The 22,326-nt window shown below is 35.0% G+C and overlaps 2 protein-coding genes across 3 annotated transcripts in view; one reads left to right on the top strand and one right to left on the bottom strand.

Moving 5' to 3' along the window:
* The window catches only part of LOC124367258 (vacuolar protein sorting-associated protein 8 homolog), a 66,321-nt gene extending 64,457 nt beyond the window's left edge, over nt 1-1,864 (bottom strand). For both annotated transcript variants that reach the window (XM_046823957.1, XM_046823958.1), the window contains exon 1: nt 1,660-1,864. In XM_046823957.1, coding sequence (XP_046679913.1) covers nt 1,660-1,725 — 66 coding nt within the window. In that variant the 5' untranslated portion in view covers nt 1,726-1,864. The remainder of the gene's footprint in view (nt 1-1,659) is intronic.
* A 3,245-nt stretch (nt 1,865-5,109) lies between these two features.
* Nucleotides 5,110-19,447, top strand: LOC124367259 (double-stranded RNA-binding protein Staufen homolog). Its single transcript, XM_046823960.1, is given in 3 exon segments — nt 5,110-5,344; nt 16,359-17,977; nt 17,979-19,447. Coding segments are annotated over 2 exon segments (1,971 nt in total). The 5' UTR covers nt 5,110-5,344; nt 16,359-16,446; the 3' UTR covers nt 18,419-19,447.
* Nucleotides 19,448-22,326: the final 2,879 nt, after the last annotated feature.

The following is a 22,326-nucleotide window of genomic DNA, read 5'->3' on the forward strand; positions in this document are numbered from 1 at the left end:
TTTCAGTGTTTTTTTTTCAATAAAGAGTTTAGTTTTTGTTTGGTAATGTTTGTTTTTGTTCAATTTTTGTGTTTGGAGAAATGTAGGGGTAAAACACGGAAGTACAACAAAGCGACGCACCAGCTGAACAGGCGGCGAGACTCTGCAATCACGTTATCTACTAGACCGCTCGACTTTGACCTCTGTCTGAGGATGAGGAGGGGTTTACGATAAGACAATTCCTGTTTTATATTGACGAAATATTGTTCTACGTTAATCTAGTAATCAGTAGAAGCAAAATGTCAAATAACGATTCATGTCTGGGTGTGGTCGGTATAATCCCAAAGTACCAACAAAAATTAGGAAAACTGAAGATGACCATATTTGCTCCTCTCACAGTTACAGTTGTTTCTTTCCCACAAACTTCACATAATGGGTTTTTCGGTACAAGTCCAACATGTTGAAGCCACAAAAACAATATATTTTATTTATTTCTTATCATCTTTCAAAGCAATGTCTTGTAGTTTTCTAAAATTAACTGCCATTTATAATAATTAAAACTACTTATGTAAAATTGAAATATTACCCTACGTGTATTATTTTAAAGTGTTTACATGTTGATATAGACTATTTAAGTTAATAACTCAAAATAATTAATCAGTATCGATTGATTATATCAATGGTTATGATTAAGTAATATCGTTTGCCAATTTCAATATAAAAAACCGGGTCCGCTTATCATACCCTACCCAAAAAACCTGGTAATTTGCCAGTGGGGAAAGAATTTAAAACAACTAGCCTAAAAACGAATTGTCTGCCAGATCAAAGATATTAATGTATGTATTCCTAAGATCCCTTAAGTGCCTATAATTATGATATGAAGCCTACCATAACCAAACAACCTCGGTTACGAAACCCTCCCTCCTGTTTTTCACCTTGATGCCATTCTCGTCTGCTATTGTGAAATTCTCATTACTAAGCTAATTAGATTTTCACAATTTCTTGAATTAGTTATTTTGTTGAGTATTGTAGGTGATTTGATGATGAGGCAGTTCTCCTTTTTTGTTATGGACATATTTAAGTTTTTTTTTCTTTGAGTTTATCATGTTTTTAAAGGTTGCCGAATAGGTGAGTTACTTAGTTACTAGGAATATGAGCCTATAATATATTTTCTACTCATATAAGCACTGATTACACGATCTAGAATTTTTATTTTTACAGATAGGCACTAATATTTCAAGGGACGTTTGTTGTTCATTACCATCAGTGTAGGCAGCACCAAACCAGCTAACGCATCTCACATTGATGGCCGAAAGCATTATTATCAACCTATTCGACTAGGTCTATTGGATCCGTTTTCAAGGATTTTAAATTTAAAGGACATTTCATACTTTTAATTTTATTGCATTGCCCTATTCACTTAAAAACAATTTTCTACCTGAAAAATCACAAATAATTTGAAATGATTAAATTAAATATTTAGGCAATGAGTGAGTTTGGAAACTGGCAAGTAGACACTTCAAGAAATGTTGGCCTTGTTGAATAAGGCATGTATCATTTATTTATTTATATATACACGTTTAGAAACTTATGTAATTTAATGATAACATGGCCAACAATGATGCTTGATATTATAATAGTTAGATAGGCCTAAAGTATCAATAAATAACCATTACTTACATCCGCTATATCCAAGTTAAGCAGTTCTTGCCGCAGGTTAAAGTCCGGATCACTTAGTGCATTCATTCTATCTAAACAATAAAATATATGTAACACTAGGCCTAAAAATTAAAATTTTACATGGTAGGTTCAGTTTTAGGGTGTCAAATCATATTCTCTCCCATAAATTTGATTTGACAAGTGTACAGACTAATCATATGGTTTACAACTTCTTATTCTCTACGGATTCAAACAGTCCACAGCCCTAAAAAATTGTAATCAGATAGCAGTACAAGTTGTAAGTTGTTTTTATTTTACTTTAAGACTCGCAGTCTTTAAAGATCGAATTAATAAGATAATACCATTCTATTTTATTAATAGTCATTAAAGTAACAAATTTGAGTGATTTTGTTAACGGATCAAAATAAAAACTGATAAGAAACTTATATGAATGCAGTGGAGTATGTATATGAGTTTACTTAAAGATAAGTAAATGACATTATGTCAATGAAATATAAGTGAACAAGATACAATGTTTTTAGTTTAATGTGACAAAGAAAGTTGACTTAGAACAAATTAAGAGCAAGGATAAAATTATCAACATTTCAACGTTTTCTATATTCCGTATATCTCAAAGCACTGTGACAGTCTAAAATGGTTATTTTATTTGACGTGACCGAAAATATTTTACACCATTATAGCAATGTCCGCTGAAATAATCTTGAACAACCTACGAAATACAATACAAATGATACGTTTTGAATTGTCTCTACAATGTTGAGGTATATTGTAAATGAAAGGAAGCATCAAATCAGTCAAATGCATGCTGTTTAGGAAACCAATAAATTAGAAACTATGCAGATAATCCAACTTTCGTCTTTACAAACAAGTAAAGTAGCTATTATTTTACTAAATTTAATTTTGATAACGTTAATTGGACGCAGTAATGCAGTACTGTGTCCCCAGGACGAGAACTTATCAAACTACGACAGCTTCATAAAGTACCTCATGATTGCCGCATAATTCTTCTTCAAACCAAAACTCTAATATTAAAATACCGGTCGAAAATAGGGAATCATATTAGGTCCAAGGTATATTTGTGTAACGTCTTATTTCATATTCACCGATAATATATCGATTCACTAAAAAATCTAATTACTACTTAAACTACTATCTTTTGCTTCAATAAAACCAGTTTCTCTAATTGTTATTGCAAATGTTTAATTGTCAGATAGTGTAAAGTTTTTTTTTAATACGATAAGAGTACTGAAGCAAACATTACATTACATAATACGCTAACGCTCAAATAATGAGTTGTCTACAGCAACATTGCTGACTTATATGGTCAAGAAGTAGCAGAATAATCCTTTTGTAGATCCAAAGTATTGAATGTTTAGGTGTTTAGCAATTTCGCAAAGTACGATTAGCGTGTATGGATTAACATTTATTTACGTATCTGGCGGCTTGTTTCAAGCATGCCAAGCTAAAAACTTATCTAAGAAAAGGGTTTTCATTTCATATATTTTACCCTTTAGATACCCCCCCCCATTTATACCTACGCCAAAACTACAGCGTCTGACGATTGATTTCTTTCTCACAGGAAATTTATATATCGGATTCAAGAAACACCAGGTGGATTGTGCTTATGCAATGCAATTTAATTAGTTTCTCGGCCACTGGACTACACAATACAAGTATATTTAGAATGTGAATCAAAGCAGTCCGACTTCCTTAAGAGCGCAATGTTAGCTGCAGTATCTATATCTCTGGATTGGAAAAAATTGAGTGTCAAATTATTCTTTTTTTGAACGTCAACAGTTTGGCTCGTTTATTGCACGAGGTTTTAAATTGTGCAAAAATTGTTTTGATTTTAGATTTATTTTTAAAAATAAATATAAAAGCCGTCATGTACCGTACGGTACTAATATATATAATACTGTAGACTTGTGAACCTTATAAGTCTGATTTTTGAGACAACGATGCAAAAAGAAAGAATTTCCTCCATATTTGGGGAAATTAGAAGAACATAGAAATTAACACATTTTCATGAAGACATTTTAACGATGACCTGCACTGAAAGAAGGATAGTTTGGGTCTTTATCTTTTTCAGCCTTCCAAACCCCTCTGATCGTCAAGATGTTTCAGTGCAAATATCTTGTTTTTCAGATTCGAAACCCAAACAGTTTAAAACTTATTTTGTAACAACTGTGGTTGAATGATAATGCAGCTTTGTAACACCTCAAGTAATCAAAATGTTTATTAGGAATACGAGATGTTGCTTTATGAAACCACGATACTTTTAGGAATTTTAATTAAAAACTGTAGGAAACGAAGCACTGGTTTTTATTTATCGAAAAGGTTATAAAAATTTACCGACTCCACAGTACTTCTGATTGCTTATTAAGGATTAATATTCCTTCATTGTCCAAAGAATTAAGATCTGGGGCCTATGAAACAAGAACAAACTTTGTTTTCAAATTAAATAAGTATTTAGTTATATTATTAAAATGTCTTTGAAATTTTCCTGTAGATCTTAAATCAACCACATAAGATCCTCAAATTTCACTCCATTTTCTTATGTGTCATGTTTATTATGAATAGCAACAGTTTTCGGAACTTCAGTTCGACCTCAATACCACAATTTAAGGAACACTGTGTTAAATATACTTTTATTGACTTTTCATGAAAAATGATTAGACATATAACGGAGTCAAGTTTTTGAATCCTCTATCTGATACTCTCATGTGTGAGACTAATGACAATACTTAAAAAAGCAAGTGAAATGCTACTTCTGGTTTTGGTTCGAGTGGAGTAGGGTGGAAGAAATATTTGTGTCTCTCTAGAAACCCTTTGATTGTTTATTTATGAGGCTATGTTATTGGTAGGTTCGTTTTGATTGCACGACTTGTACTGACGCTATTATGCATTTTTGACTGTCAAACAATAAAGATTTTTTTGTATTTTGAGTTGAAGAGAACAAGATTACAAATGACCGATTCAGTGCATTAGCCCATATTACAGTATTTAAGGGACTAGCTTCGGTTTTGGTACTTGTTTTAAGCAAAAAAATTAAATTTGCCAGTCTGGAAAATAGGTTTGTTTCATTTCTTGAATTTCTACTTCAAGAAGCTTAATATACTTCTTGAGCAGGTAATTTTTGTACTATAAGAAACGTCGAACAAAACATAAGGCTAAATTCGTACTACTAAACTTATAACAGCATTTCTTTAGTGCAAACAATGTTTTTACATGTTTTTATATATATATAATTGTTTTACGAAAATGTAATTGAATAATAATTAATAAAAGACATAAACACGAGAAAATTGTATCAATTTTACTGTCCTACCGTAGTCGTAGGTCATGTAGCCTGGCGGTCGTCTTTGTCAATGTATGTTCAACGGTTCAACACCCGGTATGAAACCACAGTAGTTTTGAGAATAAGTGCATAAGCGATTCCTATAATCTTATAATGATAAACAGTACGAGTACACACACACGATCAGTCACACAGTTGTTTAGTACAGTGATATTGCAGTGAATGCATACCGGTTACTCATGAGATAAATGCAGTACTAACTAGTACTGGTGTAGTGGCATGGTTTTGTAGCTAGTATGTGAAGGTGTTGAATGTTTTTATTAGAAATTTAACATTCTTTCTTATTTCAGTAGATAATTAATTGACTATACATCTCTTTTTAAACTGGTAAGAGCTAATTATGTCTTATAATAAGCAGACGAATAGGTTTAATTCATTGTTATAATAATGTAGGAATTGGTTGTTATTTTTACGTGTTATTACAATTTTTCGTGTAAGATAAATTTTAGATTAGGACTAATCTCTTGATATTTGTTACAACTGATAATATGCCATTAGCATATCAACATTGATTCGTTTGAGGATCAAAGATGTTTTGACATCATTATATTTTTATATTAGGCCTACCAAAACTTTATTGGCCCCAGAAAAGGGGTATGTGACAAATATGACTGGAGAGCCGGATGATTAAAAGGTAATAGATGATTTGTGAAAAATTTATCTTAGATAAAATTTGTCATAACAGTAACTTATTTTTCTCTCCTTTGATTACATTCACAACAGCTTATTACGGGACTTTTTTTATTTGCTATTAAATTTATCAATAATAATGTTAAAAAACCTTAATATTTCTTTTTACATTACATGCGTTAAGTATAACTAGAAGAGTTTGTAGGTTTCACAATCTTGCGCAAGTACATTATTTCAGTTTGTTTTGCACCCGATGGCGTACACGATAGTCTTTGAAGGTATTTATTTAATGGCAGGATCAAATTGAACAAACTACCAAGACAGTACACATCGTCGTAAATATAGGCCTCCACACTTAGGCTATAAAAATGCCTAATTAAAAATAGATTTGTTTGGTACTTTGGGATTATACCGACCACACCCAGACATGAATCGTTATTTCATATTTTGCTTCTACTGATTACTAGATTAGCGTAGAACAATATTTCGTCAATATAAAACAGGAATTGTCTTATCGCAAACCCCTCCCCATCCTCAGACAGAGGTCAAAGTCAAGCGGTCTAGTAGATAACGTGATTGCAGACTCTCGCCGCCCGTTCAGCTGGTGCGTCGCTTTGTTGTACTTCCGTGTTTTACCCCTACATTTCTCCAAACACAAAAATCAACAAAAACTAAACTCTTTATTGAAAAAAACACTCAAAACTTGTTTTTATTCTTGATCACACTCCGCCACCCAAAATGCAAGTGCCTCTGGCCATCAGCGCGGGCTTCGGCGGTGCTGCCCCGCGCTGATGTCAATGAAAGAAAAACATCCCTCGAGATAGCAGTACCTATCAGTAAAATACCACATTCTAGAGGGGCTCAGAAATATAAATTGAATTGTAATGGAAAGGCAATTATGTACCGTGCAAAAAACTTAAATAATCATGTGATCCCGCGCGGCCTGCCGTAATCGGGATTCTCGAGAAAGATAAGATAACAGTGACAACAATACCTGGAAATGCTTGTAAGTTTGTAATTAAAAAGTGGTTTTTTCTTTTTATCATGTTTGTTTCTATAAATTTATATTTTTGTGTTCTTCATACTGGTGTGGTCGGTATAATCCCAAAGTACCATTTTTTAAAAATGAATATGAGATATAACCACTAGGCTACTTGTTAAAAATATTTTTGATAGATACATATTTTTACTGAACAAAATTTGGCAGTATGATAAGCAGTTACCATGATAATTAAATAATTGATATTTCTGATTATCTAAACTACCGAACATTAAAAAAAACCAAAATGATAAATTTAATTACATAGTAGGTATATTTCATATCACGGCTGCGGTATAAGTGGCCACCACGACAATTGAGTGGGCGAACTAAACTATCAATTAGAAATATCTTAACTATTGAATATAAAAACATTCTAATTGTAGTTACTTACAATTTTATTATTACAAGTGATTTTTGGGTACTTTGGGATTATACCGACCACACCAGTATGAAGAACACAAAAATATAAATTTATAGAAACAAACATGATAGAACGAAAAAACAACTGTTTAATTATAAAATTACAAACTTACAAGTGTTTCCAGGTATTGTGATCGGTATCGTTGTCGCTGTTATCTTATCTTTCTCGAGAATCCCGATTACGGCCGCGCGGCATCACATGATTTGCACGGTATATAATTGCCTTTCCATTACAATTAAATTTATATTTCTGATCAGCCCCTCTAGAATTTGATATTTTACTGATAGGTACTATCTCGAGGGATGTTTTTCTTTCGTCGACATCAGCGCGGGCTTCGGCAGCACCTTCGGCCGGAGGCACTCGCATTTTGGGTGGCGGAGTGTGATCAAGAATAAAAACAAATTTTAAGTGTTTTTATCAATAAAGAGTTTAGTAATGTTTGTTTTTGTTGAATTTTTGTGTGTTTAGAGAAATGTAGAGGTAAAACACGGAAGTACAACAAAGCGACGAACCAGCTGAACGGGCGGCGAGACTCTGCAATCACGTTATCTACTAGACCGCTCGACTTTGACCTCTGTCTGAGGATGGGGAGGGGTTTGCGATAAGACAATTCCTGTTTTATATTGACGAAATATTGTTCTACGCTAATCTAGTAATCAGTAGAAGCAAAATGTCAAATAACGATTCATGTCTGGGTGTGGTCGGTATAATCCCAAAGTACCGATTTTTGTTTTGTATTTATGTGTCAAACTAATTCAAACAAAGTAAGATCGTTTTTGTGGTTTTGAGTAATGGCCAAAAGTACAATGGTGATGAACATGTGCTATTCTTATTACAAGATGTCAGACACATTTATCCTTCAAAATAGTAAGAAGTAATTAAGTTGCACACTGCTTTGTTTGTTACATACAACAGATAATTTTAATTTATCATAAATAATTATTCCTTTTTTAGATATAAAAACATAGCTAACCATACTCTAATTTGGAATACCTATGCCATAATTCGGTTTGATATTAAGATGTTTAGAAAATGAGAAATATTGTATGATTTAATTGCTATGGTGGCTGCTTATATTGCAGCCTGCACTATAATATAGTTCAGGTATTTTTTATATCTAAAAGGTCATAATTTAATGATAAGTTAAAATCTGTGTAGTTATTAAACATACCAAACAAAGAGGTGTAAAACCTACTTCATATTATTTTGAAGGATAAACGTGTCTTAAGGACAGCTAGTGACACAAATAATGTAAGTTCATCACTGTTGTAATAGCAGCCATCACTTATATATCACACAGAATTATTATTAAGTGATTATGTTATGTAATTTTCTTTTTAATTACTAAATACGTTATAGACATAATACACTTTTAATTTAGGGTCAGTCCATATGAAATGGACCAATAAAGTTAAATTGGTTGCTTGACTATTATATTCTCATTTTTTTATGTTTTTACCATACTCATAAAAGGTTCAAAAATGATTTTTAAATAATTCTATCTTTCACCGTTTATGCATGGCGGCCATTTTTGTTTACGAGAATTTTGCGATTTTTGGCTTTGTAGACATTAGCGTTAAATTGATTATCACTGGATTGGATTAAGCTAGAGCTTCCAAACCAACACCATTCTTTTCAGAAAATCTCTTCTACAATACTTGTTACCTTCTTCATAGCTCTAAAATCAAATTTTAACTCCCAAAATCGTCTCCAAAGTTAGGTATTGAAAATTGGCAAATTTCACTATTTGGAAGCTTAAAAAATAAAGAAGGGATGATTTATCACAGTTCAAACTGTTTGTTCAGTTAGATAGCATAGTTTACTAATATAAAATAGAGTTTTAGCCTGTTTATGCTAATTGATAGCCAGTGTGAAAAACTACAAAACAAAAGGAATCATTCAGTTTACATAAATATTAAGGACAGTACAGAGCGAAATGTAAAGCATTGTAAAAGTGTACAAATAGAGGAGGTGGTCTAGACTGAGCCGAGCGCTGTTGGTGATTTAACGCTAGATCTGCCCGCGCCATACTGTGCCTATACCTTTACTGACATTACCTGTCCTAGCCTTTTACGTCTATGCAGCGTACTTGCCATTTCTCTCAAAAGTATTAGTTTTAGTTAATAGTGGATGTGGTCAATACACTTGTGTGTTACGTTGTAGAGTTTGTTGTTAATGCTGTATGGTGGTATTGCGGTAATGAGGTGTTTGGGTAATGTTTATATTTAGCGAAAAATAATGTTTATATTAATGTGAGCGTTTATTACAACATTTCGGTTAATTTACTTGGCCTATCTCGTTTTCACCCATTTCATTAGCGTAGAAACATTAATTTTAACTTTTTTCTTTTTCAGGATTTATTTTCAGGTATAATTTTATTGCTTTTCATACAACCTACTTAAATACCATTATGCCTGAGACTCGTGCTGTTGCAGGCTGTAATAACCATGTGAAAACAAAACATCTAAGTGAAGATATGTCTTATTTAACTTTTCTCAAATATGTCAACACACTTTTTGGAGTCAGATTTTATCTTAGATTTAAAGGCAGAACTGTTAGAAAGGCATAAAGTTTTAAAAATCTGATGATGCTCTTGCAATAAATTTTTTTTGGAGAGAATGTTTACTTAGTGAGAGGGATAAAAGATAACAAAAAAAAAATAACAAAGAGAGTGAAGAATTTATTTAAAAGTACGGAAAAAGCTAGTAAGGTACCACTACACCAGGATGTTTATCACAATCTGTAGATTTTGAGATGGAATAAAACTTAAAGATGAAATTGAAAAATCTAAAAGTGACGGACAAAAGAAAATTAAATATTTGGAAGAAGAAAACAAATCAAAAACATACAAACGGAAATGGAATCTTTATTAAAAGAGAAATTTTTGTTATTTTATATCCATTACGTTTGAAACTGAAATAAAAAAGTACATATTTGGAATAACAAAAATTAAACAAAATCATTTACAATAAGATACCTAAATAAATAGTATTATGTTTACCTAAGAAATGAAATGAAATTGTCAATTCTGAAAAACTGGACTTCTAAAATTTACTTGAAAATTATTGTTCTTGACAGAGTACTAGAGATGGAGTAGGCCAACTATCTTGACAAAAGTTCATGGCTAACGTGGGATTTTAAAAAGTTATTGGAGTTGGAAATATCTCTCCTCCCCAAGCAAAAAGTTATTTGGGTACTTTTGGATTATACCGACCACACCCAGACATGAATCGTTATTTGACATTTTGCTTCTATTGATTACTAGATTAGCGTAGAACAATATTTCGTCAATATAAAACAGGAATTGTCTTATCGCAAACCCCTCCCCATCCTCAGACAGAGGTCAAAGTCGAGCGGTCTAGTAGATAACGTGATTGCAGAGTCTCACCGCCCGTTCAGCTGGTGGGTCGCTTTGTTGTACTTCCGTGTTTTACCCCTACATTTCTCCAAACAGAAAAATTGAACAAAAAAACATTACAAAAAAACTAAACTCTTTATTGAAAAAAAAACACACAAAACTTGTTTTTATTCTTGATCACACTCCGCCACCCAAAATGCGAGTGCCTCCGGCCATCAGCACGGGCTTCGGCAGGAAGAACGAAAGAAAAACATCCCTCGAGATAGTACCTATCGGTAAAGTATCAAATTCTCGAGGGGCTTATCAGAAATATGAATTGAATTATAATGGAAAGGCAGTTATTTACCGTGCAAAAAACTTAAATAATCATGTGATGCCGTGCGGCCTGCCGTAATCGGGATTCTCGAGAAAGATACGATAACAGCGACAACAATACCGATCGCAATACCTGGAAATGCTTGTTGATTGATGGAATGTTAGTTCTGTTACTCAACTACATTGTTTTATAACGTTCTAAGTTCATTGAAAAAAGTTAAAGCGTTGGGGGCATATAACGGAATCTGACAACATTAACAATTGATAATCATTGTAATTTTGTAATTAAAGAGTTGTTTTTTCGTTCTATCATGTTTGTTTCTATAAATTTATATTTTTGTGTTCTTCATACTGGTGTGGTCGGTATAATCCCAAAGTACCGTTATTTGTATGATAACGAATCACAATGAGGATTAAAGTCTGTTACAAGCTGTAAGTTGGAAGAAGAAAGATTCAGGTTGCCAAAGTGTAACATATACTGAATCCCACGTTTTAAATCATAGTTAAGGCGTTCTTTGGATATTTGTATAAGAAAAACCCCTTTTACTTTTAGAAAAAAGTCTAGTTGTATAACAGCATAAAAATAAGTTGACACCAGTGCATGTTTTCTAATCAAGAGAATTCCTTTATTATTGGCCACTGAAATTTAAACAAATATTTATGGCGGAAATTATTTGTTTTATCATTTGGAACATTATCTGAACATTCTTTGACTTCTAACAAGTAAATGGTTAACGAATTTCAAGATATTATTAAAACAAAAGAACAACCAATGCAGATGAGAGACTATGTACAATTGGGGAAAGGTACCGTAATTAATATTTTTATTTATATTATTTAATTTTTTTATTAATTTTTTATTATTTTATTTATATTAAAGATAAGCTATAGTCTCATTATTTGATTATCAATATGCAGAATATGTAACTATATTCACCTTTAAAGCGTATTCCAACTGATACAGGCATGAGCAAAGGCTTCGTGCAATTCAGTGTAGCACCTTTGTAGTCTATAGTGACTTCAGCGTACTAAACAACGGGCGGGGGGAAAGGGAGTCTGGGAGCGGGGGAATATATATATATATAATGTATATATACATTTTACTATTATTTTCAGGTAAAAAGTTTGAACATTTATTTGCTTTAGAATATTATAGAAAACAATTCAAGGTTTTATTGAGTTTGATTCAAAGATAAAAAATTATGACTGTGTGATAATTAGGCCTAATAAAAATAATGTTTAACGTAAACAAAATAGTACATGATATGGAAGATAGGTTGTTGTCTAATGCTGGCACATGGGAAGCTCAGTGGGTGGCATCTATTGTTACACTTAATATTCAAGTTACTGTTCTTGACTTTACCTGTCATGTTTTTCTGACACGCTTATGTCCATTGGCATAACATTGGCTTTGCCATGGATTTCCACCTTCCTTCACTCCGTTCTGCACTCTTTGAAAAACGACCAGTGTACAGCACTCTCACTCTCCCTCTCCTAGGGTGAGATGACCAAATAATTCCCGGAGTAAACCCGGGTAATCCCGTATTTGAAGTGTGTATAACTAATTAAACCCTATTACATTTTAGGATGTCAAACAGCGTGTAAACATCACCATAATACACAGAATTATACTCTGATTATAATATACAGGACCATTATCGAATTTGATAAAAAAGCCGAAATAATGAATAATATTTATGCACCACTATTACTTATGAAAGTACTTAAAGTAATTAAACAAAGTTGTCATCCTTTTTGTAGCACACCTTCTGAGGAATTTACTTTATAAAACAGTTTTCCCAAACTAGTGCCTTGTTAGGTTTTGATTTAAAACAGTTGTGTAACTTCGCTTTTGCTGATCTGATATCTAAATACATAATTGTTAATTAATATGGCTAATTTATATGAATTTTAGTTCCCAATTAAAGACACCAAAAACAGGCAGATGAATCAGTGGTCTTAAAAAAAAAACTCATCAGAGGATGTCAGATTGGTCTATAGTCTTCAAAGAGTTACCCCATTGGTGGATACAGCTATTAGATTATACTTCAATAGTGGCACTAAAATGTTACAGACCAAATATGGCAATTTGTTCAGGTTTTTCTGCAGGTTTGGCTGACTCCTGAATCTTCCTGTTAGGGCTTCAGGAGTTGGAGGAAAGTTTGAATGGTCAGGGATTTTTCAGTTGATTTGATTCACTCCAGCTTTGTCACTGTTGGATTTGTGACATTGAGTTAATATGACAGTTATGCGGAGTTACAAGATAGCAGTTTGCCTGTAATAATTTTATGAATTTCCCAGTTTGGTCTTGTCAGCTCTTTATGTCAACCAGTTATGTAAAAATAAAACTGTTTGAGCTTATTTCAGGTATCTTACTGTTGCTAGTCTGTTTTTCCATATCTTTTAAGTTTCAAAATCCTGGTCAGTCCTATTATGCTTTACTCCTGTTGTGGACATTCCACAAGGATATTTGGACATTTTAATGTGATTAATCTATTATACGTCTGGAAGTGTCCAATTATTTAATATATACACTATGAGAATAAAGTAATAATATTAAGTTTTGATCTTGGCCTATGTCTGATTGCTATAAACTTAGTACAACTTGAGACTATGTAGACATGTAATTATATCTGATATGCAAACACTGGGAACAGCATAGTCTGAAGTGGCAGAGTATCTGAGGCCAGTCAGCACTCCCAGGCAGTGGCACAGTATACTAGTCTGAAGTGGCAGAGTATCTGAGGCCAGTCAGCACCCCCATACAGTGGCACAGTTGACTAGTCTGAAGTGGCAGAGTATCTGAGGCCAGTCAGCACTCCCAGACAGTGGCACAGTTGACTAGTCTGAAGTGGCAGAGTATCTGAGGCCAGTCAGCACTCCCAGGCAGTGGCACAGTATACTAGTCTGTAGTGGCAGAGTATCTGAGGCCAGTCAGCACTCCCAGACAGTGGCACAGTATACTAGTCTGAAGTGGCAGAGTATCTGAGGCCAGTCAGCACTCCCATACAGTGGCACAGTTGACTAGTCTGTAGTGGCAGAGTATCTGAGGCCAGTCAGCACTCCCAGGCAGTGGCACAGTATACTAGTCTGAAGTGGCAGAGTATCTGAGGCCAGTCAGCACTCCCAGACAGTGGCACAGTATACTAGTCTGTAGTGTCAGAGTATCTGAGGCCAGTCAGCACTCCCAGACAGTGGCACAGTATACTAGTCTGAAGTGGCAGAGTATCTGAGGCCAGTCAGCACTCCCAGACAGTGGCACAGTATACTAGTCTGTAGTGTCAGAGTATCTGAGGCCAGTCAGCACTCCCAGGCAGTGGCACAGTATACTAGTCTGTAGTGGCAGAGTATATGATGCCAGTCAGCACTCCCAGGCAGTGGTACAATATACTAGTCTGTAGTGGCAGAGTATATGAGGCCAGTCAGCACTCCCAGACAGTAGCACAGTATACTAGTCTGTAGTGGCAGAGTATCTGAGGCCAGTCAGCACTCCCAGACTGTGGCACAGTATACTAGTCTGTAGTGTCAGAGTATTTGAGGCTAGTCAGCACTCCCAGGCAGTGGCACAATATACTAGTCTGTAGTGGCAGAGTATATGAGGCCAGTCAGCACTCCCAGACAGTGGAACAGTTAGTCTGTAGTGGCAGAATATCTGAGGCCAGTCAGCACCCCCATACAGTGGCACAGTTGACTAGTCTGTAGTGGCAGAGTATCTGAGGCCAGTCAGCACTCCCAGACAGTGGCACAGTATACTAGTCTGTAGTGGCACAGTATCTGAGGCCAATCAGCACCCCCATACAGTGGCACAGTTGACTAGTCTGTAGTGGCAGAGTATCTGAGGCCAGTCAGCACCCCCATACAGTGGCACAGTTGACTAGTCTGTAGTGGCAGAGTATCTGAGGCCAGTCAGCACCCCCATACAGTGGCACAGTTGACTAGTCTGTAGTGGCAGAGTATCTGAGGCCAGTCAGCACTCCCAGACAGTGGCACAGTATGACAGTGCCACTACTAGTCTGTAGTGGCAGAGTATCTGAGGCTAGTCAGCACTCCCAGGCAGTGGCACAATATACTAGTCTGTAGTGGCAGAGTATATGAGGCCAGTCAGCACTCACAGACAGTGGCACAGTTAGTCTGTAGTGGCAGAATATCTGAGGCCAGTCAGCACCCCCATACAGTGGCACAGTTGACTAGTCTGTAGTGGCAGAGTATCTGAGGCCAGTCAGCACTCCCAGACAGTGGCACAGTATACTAGTCTGTAGTGGCAGAGTATCTGAGGCTAGTCAGCACTCCCAGGCAGTGGCACAATATACTAGTCTGTAGTGGCAGAGTATATGAGGCCAGTCAGCACTCACAGACAGTGGCACAGTTAGTCTGTAGTGGCAGAATATCTGAGGCCAGTCAGCACTCCCAGACAGTGGTACAATAGACTGCCTGACAGCTGGTGACATGTGTCACAGTCCAGATGTTCAAATATTAATCTAGAGCATTTGTCAGTTATATTGTCAGATTTCAGAAGAACGCTTACGATTACCAGTAGTGTCGGTTACCGTATTTATATTGTTACTTTTCTGAAAACTGGCGATAATTCGGTATTATATCGAGGCCACTCTGATCTTATCTACTTCTTGTTATTACACGATATAAGTAGGGAAATATATATGTACGCATTATGTATAGAAAAGGTTAAAGTTAATTTTCACAAGTGCTCACTTGATCTGTGCTTGAATCTGTACTATCTCGAGGAATGTTTCACTTCTTTTGCTAGAAACGTGGGGCCACCAAAGCCTGTACCTATGACCAGAGGCATTTATGGTCAGTACTATTCGGACATCAGATCATGTTGGACAATCTGGCACGTGATCTAAGGTCGGGAAAGTACTAATCGAAAATGCCCCTGGCCATCAGTGCAGGCTTTAATGGCGCCTACTCGGCACTTCTGGTGAAAAAAGTAAAACATCCCTCGAGATAGTACCCAAATTCAAGCTAAGACGATGTGAACACTCAGAAAGGTTAACTTTAACTTTGTTACTACTACTAACATATTTAAGATCACGTAACTAAACGTACTTATATTGCGTGATAACAAGTAGTAAGTTCTGAACTGGCTTCAGTTATGGTCTTTGTACCATGTAGTGGGGTCACCCTATGTGTTTATTCTTTGTGGAACAATTGTCTTTGAGGTATGTAATAATTATTTTGACTATTTTAAATGACTCTTGAATGGTAGTTGAAAACTGGTGTTAGAAGAAGCAATATTCATTCTTGTTTTAACACTAAAATTTTCACACAGATCAGGATGTTAAGGTTGTTGGGGTCTAGTAGCCATGTTATGTGACTTCTGTCAAGTAATAACTATTTATCAGAATTAACTCACAGCTTTTGATGGCAGCAATGGAAAGTAACAGTAATCGTTTAATGCAGTCCTTCCACCGCTGGAAGAGGACAAATTTCCCTTCAGCAAATCTCTGGTTAATAATAGTTAGTAATTCCAGTGACTTTCAAACTCTACCTCAAACAGTTCAAAAATCAATAATGATACAGTTATTTTTGTTTCTAATTTTATTTCAATTTTCAGTGAAACTGAAGTTGCAAGAAAACAGCTGCGGATATATCAGAATCATCCGTCTTTATACTTGTTTGAAATAATTAAAAAGAAGATGAAAATGGATAAATCAACAGAATATTCCGCAATATTCAACATGCTGTTGGTCATCCTCGCATGGTGTTCTGAGACAAATGCTATGGTCTACCAAGAAGCCATGAATGTTGAAGATTTGGACAGTTTATTCAGTGAGGATGATTGCATTGAAGGCACTCTCTCGACTACGGAAAGCGGAGGCCCTCTCATTAGATCCATCTCCTTTGTAGATTCTCTCCCGACCACTGTAGGAAAAGCAGAGAATAGTGATTTTGATGAGAAATCCCCAATGAGTTTGGTCAGCGAGCTGGCAACTTTTAATAACATAAAATACCAGTACACTTTAAAGGAAGAAGATGGACCTTCACACAAGAAGAGATTCCTCATCTCTTTACTCTTGGGAGACCACGAGTACTTGGCTGAAGGAAGTAGCATCAAGAAGGCTCAGCATGAAGCTGCCAGACTAGCTTTAAACTCAACAACATATGAACATCCTCCAAAAATCACAAAAAAAGATAAAATACCCAAAGTGGCCAGTTCACCTGTATTCAAACTTAATGAGTGGGCAAGAAAACACAGTGGTGTTAAAATTATGTATTCGTATATTCAGCAATCCAGACTGGATCACAAGAATCTTTACCACAAAAGTATGTATTCCAAAGCAGAAAATGTACACAGGGTAACTGTAACAGTGGGTGATCAGCGGTTCATGGGAGAAGGCTACTCAACTGAGACGGCTAAGCAGAATGCTGCAGAAAATGCTTTAAAACAACTGCAAAGTGCTGAAGGTTTCTGCATGTTTGATGACGGTGTAAAAGATTTATTCACCAAACTTTTCAGTTCAGACTCGGAGAGCCAGTCTCCTATATCTCTCGTGTTCGAATTTGCAGGAAAAAGTAAACTTCAGGCATCGTTTGATCTGGTTAGCGAAGAAGGGCCTGCACATATTAAAAAGTTTGTTTACAAGTGCAACGTGGGAGGTGAATTTGAAACTTTCGGTGAAGGTAGCAGTAAGAAAGTTGCAAAAACGGAAGCAGCCAAGAATATGGTGGAGAAATTGAAATCACATTCAGCTTATAAACAAGTTGATTGTGGTGGTTCCCTCATGAAGAGAAAGTCAAAGAAGAAGAAGTCGAGGAATCTCATAAAATCTGTTGCTCAGTCGACTCAGGAAGATATGGACTATGAGTATTCAATTCCTGAAGAAATGAACCCCATTTCAAAATTAATGCAGATTCAACAACAAAAGCATGACATGCAACCTATCTTCAGGTTAGTGGAAGAAAATACTCAGGATTTCAGTAACAGATTTTCCATTGAAGTAACTGTTGGAGAATTATCATTTGTTGGTTCTGGTCCGAATAAGAAAACAGCAAAGAGAAAAGCAGCAGAAGGAATCCTTGAAAAATTGGGTTACTCCACTGCAGCATCTGGAAAAACTCGGTTGGTCTCGTCTGATTTTAAAAAGAAGGAATTTTCAGACAGCTCAACATTAAAAAAGAAACCACTTGTGTCGGGGTTGAATCTTAATTCGGAAAAAATTCGCCAAACTTGATGATGCTTCCCATTCAAGAGACGGGAACGCAAACGAACCAGTTGAGTTGGGTAAAAAAGGTACAAAATCAAAAGATGGAACCAGACACAAGCAAGATAAGGAGTCTAATACTAAACCAAAAACCGAACTGAAAAAACTCGCACAGCAATTAGGGTTCAGATATCAGTTTTCTGATTTTCCCAAATTTAACAACACTGGATTTGTTAGTTTGGTATCACTGACAACTGACCCGCCCAAGGTCTGTTACGGAACCGGAGCAACAACAGATCAGTCACAAGACAGAGCTTCACTGAGTGCTTTGGAAAATTTGTACAAGAATCAGCTTAACACAGTCTCTCAGATGCTTAGAGAAACAAATCTTGATGCTTCAGCGAAAGAAGGGTTTTATATGGTTGATGGTAACAACATTGTTAAAACTATTATAAGTAAAGAAACTAAATGAGTCTTTATTTGTACTTATGGTGTTACAAGGGTCATTCAGAAAGTAACTTCCGTCGTTGTATAGCACAAGAAATAGTGGGGAGGGGCTCAAACGGGATGTTTTTGACCATTCTCCTTGTAGCAATGTCCTTGAGATTTTCATGCATCCACATTAATGTAGTATACTTACATTTTAGGGCTTCACTGATGTTTAACATGTCATTACACGCCTTATTGTTTGTGCACAAGTACATGCACTGCTGTAAGTTGTTCACATCTTATATAAAAGAACTATATAAATGATAAAAATTGAGTAAATCTTCCAAAATGTGAAAAAAATGTATCAGTTAGTTCAGTGTTTTTAACACATACAGGTTTTTGCATGGAAATATTTTGTCTGAAATAAAATGTATATATATATATATATATTCATATACATAAACGTTTTTATTTTAACGTTAGAAATTTGCTGCTAACTTATTCTTCATATCAGTCAAAAACAACACTCTGCCATCACATACCTTACTGTTAGCAGCATGCTCATATCAGTCAAAAACAACACTCTGCCGTCACATGCCTAACTTAGCAGCACGTTCATATCAGTCAAAACCAACACTCTGCCATCACATACCTTACTGTTAGCAGCGTGCTCATATCAGTCAAAAACAACACTCTGCCGTCACATACCTTACTGTTAGCAGCATGCTCATATCAGTCAAAAACAACACTCTGCCGTCACATACCTAACTGATACTTAAAGATACTCAAAATCATGTTGGGGAAGAGGGTAATATGGATAACACACCCCTACTTATCCCAAACAAATTAAATGTGTCTTTGCGGCATTTTGCCGTAGGGGCATAAAAAAATATTAAGAACCCTAAAACACTATCACAGGTTACCTACATTCTCAAGCAGAAGATTTTTTTGCAGAGGATATTTTGAAAATAATGAAACAGTATGACAAGTTCTTGAATTTGTAGGATACTATGAGAAAAAATAAGAAGGCGGTTTAAAGTAGTATATATATATATATATATATATATATATATATATATATATATATATATATATATATATATATATGTGTTTTGTTTAAAAATGGAAGTTACTTTCTGGATAGCCCTCGTAATAATTCATGATTTGTATAAACAACTTTTGGTTTTGTCATTATGTATTTATTTGTAGTAAACAGATGACCTACATGGAAATCAAGTATAATTTATTGTATATGGATGGTTATTTATTTGCAACACAATTTTCTATTATTTTAAATGCTTTTCAACCAAAAAAAGAATTCAGTATGTTTGACATTAAGGGAGCACATAGGTTTAAGATATGATGTTGCATTAGTCACATCATATTGTTGAGTAGTGGTTGAGTATCTCACTTGGTTGGTGAGATAAGTGGAATTGTTTCAATGTATATGATACTGAAAGTATATTAGTTTTCACTTTGAGCGTGCTCCCTACTTTACATTATGTTTTCAACCGAATTATATTGTGTAATCTGTGTTTTGATTGTTTCTGATTCCTCAGTGGTCTCTTATCAGGATTTCAGCAATACAATTCACCGCTAGAATGTAGAATTTTTCCCTTAAGACGTGTTACCAAAAACTCGTTTTAAATAATTTAATTTTCTTTGATAAAAATAAAAAGATAAAAGGAAAATGCATATTTATATATGTTTTATAGGTTCCGACATGATTGTTTTTTTTTAATTACTGAAACCACCCAGCATTTCATAAAGGCATGTGATTCTGGGCCAGCACTCAGTGTTAATAAAAAATTAATGTAATTTAAGTGTGAATATTTAAAATATTGCACATACTTAATTTTACATTTCGATAAGGTTATTTATATGTATATATTATATTATCTAGTATATTTTTATAATTAATTTAATACCATAGGATTTAGCATACGTATAGGTTGTATTTTTTAATTTATTAACATTTTTGTAGATAAAAGGAGATAAAAAAATATTAATTTTTAAGTATAAAGTACAAGTAATTGTTGTCATGTACCTCAAGATCTCTGTGAGTGACATAAGTAGAAATTTTTATTTTGTTTCTGAAATGTTTTTCAATAAGTTCAGACAATTTAAGAGTACATAGTAATACATTCAAAGCTGGTAACTTTGTAACGTTGGAAGAGTACAGTCTCTTCAAACTAATACGACGAGGTGTGGCTAGAAATTAACGTGATTAGTACCAGTGGAGCCACAGATTGAACACAATAAGGCTGAATATCGTACGACCGGTTACGTCAATTCCACTCCGATTCCTCCTCGTGTTTCGTCTGGCTCCCGTACTTAATCTGGCCGTAGCGCAAATTATAAGTAGTGAACAAAGAAATAGTCTCTGTGTCGGAAAAATGTTTATTATGCAGTGTGTGAACATCAAATTCCTTTTCAAACTTGGAAAATCTGCTTGTAAAGCATTTGTAATGTTACAAGTGTTTGGTGATGGTAAAGGTATTTTTCTTACCACCCACATCCTGTCCTAAGGTGAGTGTATGGTGATGACTATTTATGGTGTTTGAGAGGTTTTAAACGATTTAAAGAAGGTCGCGAAGACACGCACTGGCAGACCATCTTCGTAAATTTTCCCTTGTGGCGGCCTACTGCCATGCACTGACACATCCAACATGGCTGCCAGCCAACAATCTCAGTTGAAAGTGCTCCAGTAATAAGTTATAGTTTTAGTGGTATAAGTACAAAACAACACCTAACTTGTGGCACACTAATGACTGTCAAGTACTGTGAGTATTTTCCATTTTTAAAAAATCAAGAAAACAAGTTTCAATAACAACAACTTTACTTACTGCAAGAATCCTAAGCATATGACATCAACAAAGAACACTTAAGTAACCATTACCAAGCTTAACAATAAAAAAATATATGTATATTTTACATATTAAACAACACTATATCTGACAAAAGGAGAAGCTCTGTTTAATTTAAAATAACATTTGTAGGAATAATCTGGTACCATATGGTAACCACTGGAAGCAGTGCTGACTGTTCTGACATCTCACATTCCACACCTGACCTACTACCGCCTGACCTCATTACAACCAGCTCAGCACGTTGTTACGCAACCTGCTGACAACTGCTAGCAGCTGTGTACTTACTGACCTAGCTTAAGCTGTACTCCTGCTCTACTCTGTACCTAGCTGTACAAAATGCCCCACAAAATATCCTTGTGGCAATTGTGATATAGGTGTCAGATTTTCAGGAATATAAAATGTTACAGGAAAATGTAAAAAATGGTACCAACTCAGGATGCCAAAACATTCCAGAAAAAAGCTTAAAAAAAATGGACCGAATCTGAAATTGCAAAATGGCAATGTATTACCTGTAGAAGAGACCAAACAGCTTGATCAAGAACATAGTGATCACAAATTTAAATTTAAATACAACTCCAATCACTCCAGACCGTTCTTTTCAAGGCCTTGAAAATAGTTTTACTCAATGTGTTAGTTTTGGAAGCACAACTCCCTCTATCCCTCCCTCTCTGACTGACTTAAAACTAGACGAAGTAAAATCTAAACTGATTGACCATGAAAAAGCTAGAAGATCAGGACTTAGAAAAATCTCTGACCCTAGCTGCAGAGGCCGGAACAATCTTACTACAGGAGAATAATGAACTGAAAAATAACATCCACTATCTAAATAGTCGAATTTCTCTACTTGAAGCCAACTCACTTAGTATGGAAGCAAAAAGTTGAAGAACTCTCAGCCATAGAAATTAAACATATACAGAAAATTGAAATCCTGCTAAACAAGTTGGAGGATGTAGAGCAGGAGCTTATTAAATGTAAACAAGATAAATCTGACTTACAAAATATTTTTGAGGAACACACGACATAAAAACAATCAGAAATGCTCACTGGTTACCTATATAAAATAGACGAGCAAGAAAAAATC

Source organism: Homalodisca vitripennis, chromosome 8 (genome assembly GCF_021130785.1).
Source record: "Homalodisca vitripennis isolate AUS2020 chromosome 8, UT_GWSS_2.1, whole genome shotgun sequence".
Classification (NCBI taxonomy): domain Eukaryota; kingdom Metazoa; phylum Arthropoda; class Insecta; order Hemiptera; family Cicadellidae; genus Homalodisca; species Homalodisca vitripennis.